This window comes from Nesoenas mayeri (assembly GCF_963082525.1).
Source record: "Nesoenas mayeri genome assembly, chromosome: 26".
Classification (NCBI taxonomy): domain Eukaryota; kingdom Metazoa; phylum Chordata; class Aves; order Columbiformes; family Columbidae; genus Nesoenas; species Nesoenas mayeri.
In genome coordinates, this window is record NC_137552.1 from 3,778,228 (window position 1) to 3,780,849 (window position 2,622).

The 2,622-nt window shown below is 71.8% G+C and overlaps 1 protein-coding gene across 1 annotated transcript; it reads left to right on the top strand.

Annotated features, from left to right (window-relative positions):
• Positions 1 to 922: 922 nt before the first annotated feature.
• On the top strand, positions 923 to 2,014 carry SP6 (Sp6 transcription factor; the record flags this gene model as incomplete). The annotated part of the gene is made up of 1 exon (XM_080359876.1): positions 923 to 2,014. One exon carries the CDS (start codon positions 923 to 925, stop codon positions 2,012 to 2,014), a length of 1,092 nt encoding a protein of 363 aa, XP_080216002.1.
• Between the last annotated feature and the right edge of the window lie 608 nt (positions 2,015 to 2,622).

Sequence of the window (2,622 nt, forward strand, 5' to 3'; positions counted from 1 at the left end):
GGCGGGAGCCGGTGGCGGCAGGTGGATTTCAACACCGGGGTGGGGCCCGTCCCCAGTGGGGTTTGCAAAGCTCCCGGTGAGTCACGGCCGCCGTGCCGGGGAGGCAGCAGGTGCCTGGGGGGCCGGGGGTGCAGCGGGTGCCCCGGGGGGCCGGGGCTGCGGGCGCAGGCAGCCCAGAGATCGGCTTCAAAGGGCTGCCGGTGGCTCGGCCCCGGGCTCCGCTGCCTCCCCGAGCCCATCCCGCTCCTCTGCCAGCCCGAGGGTGCAGCCCCCCCGGGGTGTGTTTTCCTCCTGGGGGCTCCCTGCTTGGGGCAGGAGCAGAGACGGGAACGATGGTTTCCCAGCCTGGCTGGGGCGTGGGAGAACCAGCGTGACCTTGTGGGTGCTGTGTCCCCCACTGTGATTATGACAGGGGCTTGGAGGCGACACCCGTGTCCCCTTGGGGACTCTTGCTGTGTTGGAGGGACACAGATGGGGAGGTGACAAGGCAGATGTTGGTGGCTTCCTTAGATTTTGGAATTAGACACTGACTCCGTTGGGCCACAGATGTGACCTACTGGCACCAGGTCCACAGGGGTGGGTGCTATGGGGTGTCCCCTGCCTGGCACCACCGACCTGGTGTCACCGTGGGCTGCAGAGCAGAGAAACCACCTTGGCGGGGCAGGGATGTCCCCCAAATCGCGGGTGACAGGGTGATGGGTGCTGAGGACGCTGTCACTTGTGCCACAGTGGGACCGTGTTGGCGTGGGGTGGAAATCGGTTCCGGTACCGTTACCGGTGCCAAACCCCTCCCTGTGCCGGGGGGGACAGGGGCAGTGGGGTTCGGAGGTGTGACCCCCCTCTTCTCACAGCTCTTCTCTCCCCGCTCGCCCCTCCTTGGCCCCGCAGGTCTGTCTGCGCCTCCGCCCCGCGCCGCTCGGCAATGCTGACAGCGGTCTGCGGCTCCCTGGGGACCCAGCCCTCCGACGCACCCCGCGCCTCCCCGGCCCCCCTGGACCTGCAGCCGCTCCAGCCCTTCCAGCCCCACGGCAGCACCGCGGCGGGTGCCGCCGACTTCGCCTCCCCACTGCCCCCCCCGGAGCTGCCGCTGGCGGGTCCCGACGCCACCTTCGCCACCCCCGGCACCTACGAGCCCCATGGCCCCCCGCGGTTAGACCTGCCCGCCGACGGCCCCGCTGGCGCCTACACCAAGCTGCTGCCGGCCCCCCCGGACATGGCGCATCCCTACGAGCCTTGGTTTCGGCCCCCGCACCCCGGCCCCCCCGGCGAAGAGGGAGGCGTCAACTGGTGGGACCTCCATGGCGGAGCCAGCTGGATGGAGCTGCCCCCCGGGCAGGGTGGGGGGCTGCAGGTGCCTGGGCACCCCGGGCTGCCGCCGGCCCTGGGGGGGTACGGCGGGGGGGAGCACCAGCTCTGCGCCCCCCCCGCCCACCTGCTGCCCCCCCCCACCCAGCACCTGCTGGGAGCAGAGGGGGCGAAAGCGCTGGAGGGCCCCCCCGAGCCGCGGGGGCCGGAGGCGGAGGGCGGCGGGCGGCCCAAGGGGGCCCGTCGTGCGGTTCCGCGGGGCGGGGGGCAGGCGGCGTGTCGCTGCCCCAACTGCCAGGAGGCGGAGAGGGGGGGTCCCTGCCCGGATGGGGTGAAGCGCAAGCACCTGCACAACTGCCACATCCCGGGCTGCGGGAAGGCGTACGCCAAGACGTCCCACCTGAAAGCCCACCTGCGCTGGCACAGCGGGGACCGGCCCTTCGTCTGCAACTGGCTGTTCTGCGGCAAGCGCTTCACCCGCTCCGACGAGCTGCAGCGGCACCTCCAGACCCACACGGGCGCCAAGAAGTTCTCCTGCCCCGTCTGCGGCCGCGTCTTCATGCGCAGCGACCACCTGGGCAAGCACATGAAGACGCACGACGGGGGCAAGGATGGGGGCGAACCCGAGGGCAAGGGCGCCGGGGACCCGTCGGCCGGCAAGGGAGGCAAGAGAGAGCCCGAGGGGGGGAACGCCGCCCCCACAAACTGAGATGCTGAGCCCCGGGGGGGGCGCGGATGGAGGCGGGGAGGACCCTGGGCGGGGGCACCCTTCGGGGCCGGTCTCTGAAGGGTGTCGGGGTGGGGGGCACAGGGCTGGCACCTTGTGCTCAACACCTTGTGCTCAAAGTGAGGGGGGGACACACACACGCGTGCGGGGGCCGGTTGGGGAGCGCCGGAGCTGCCCCGCGGCGGTTTCACTTGTCCCGCTCCCGCTCTCCCGCCCCGGTCCTCCCCCCGCCATCCTCCCCCGGCTTCCCAAATCGTTTTTTTCGGGAGGCTGCTGGCAGCGGCGGGGCTGGTTGGGAGAAACATCAATGGGCGCCGAAGGAGCCGGCGCTGCCCAGGCACGTCCAGCCCTGGAGGGGAGGAAGGAGAGGGAGAGAGGAGAAACCCGGGAGCCTTCGCTCGGGGAGGGCGGCCGCAGCCCCCCGGTCCCCTCCCTGTGCCCCCCCCCAAACCCTTGGCGTCCGGGCTCGGCACTCCCCGTGACAGCCACACTTTTTCGGCACCCATGAGGTTTTGGCACCCCCAGGGGTGCACACAGGAGCCTGGGGGTGCCCATGCCCCCCCCTGCCCTGGCTGGGGATGCTGGGCTGG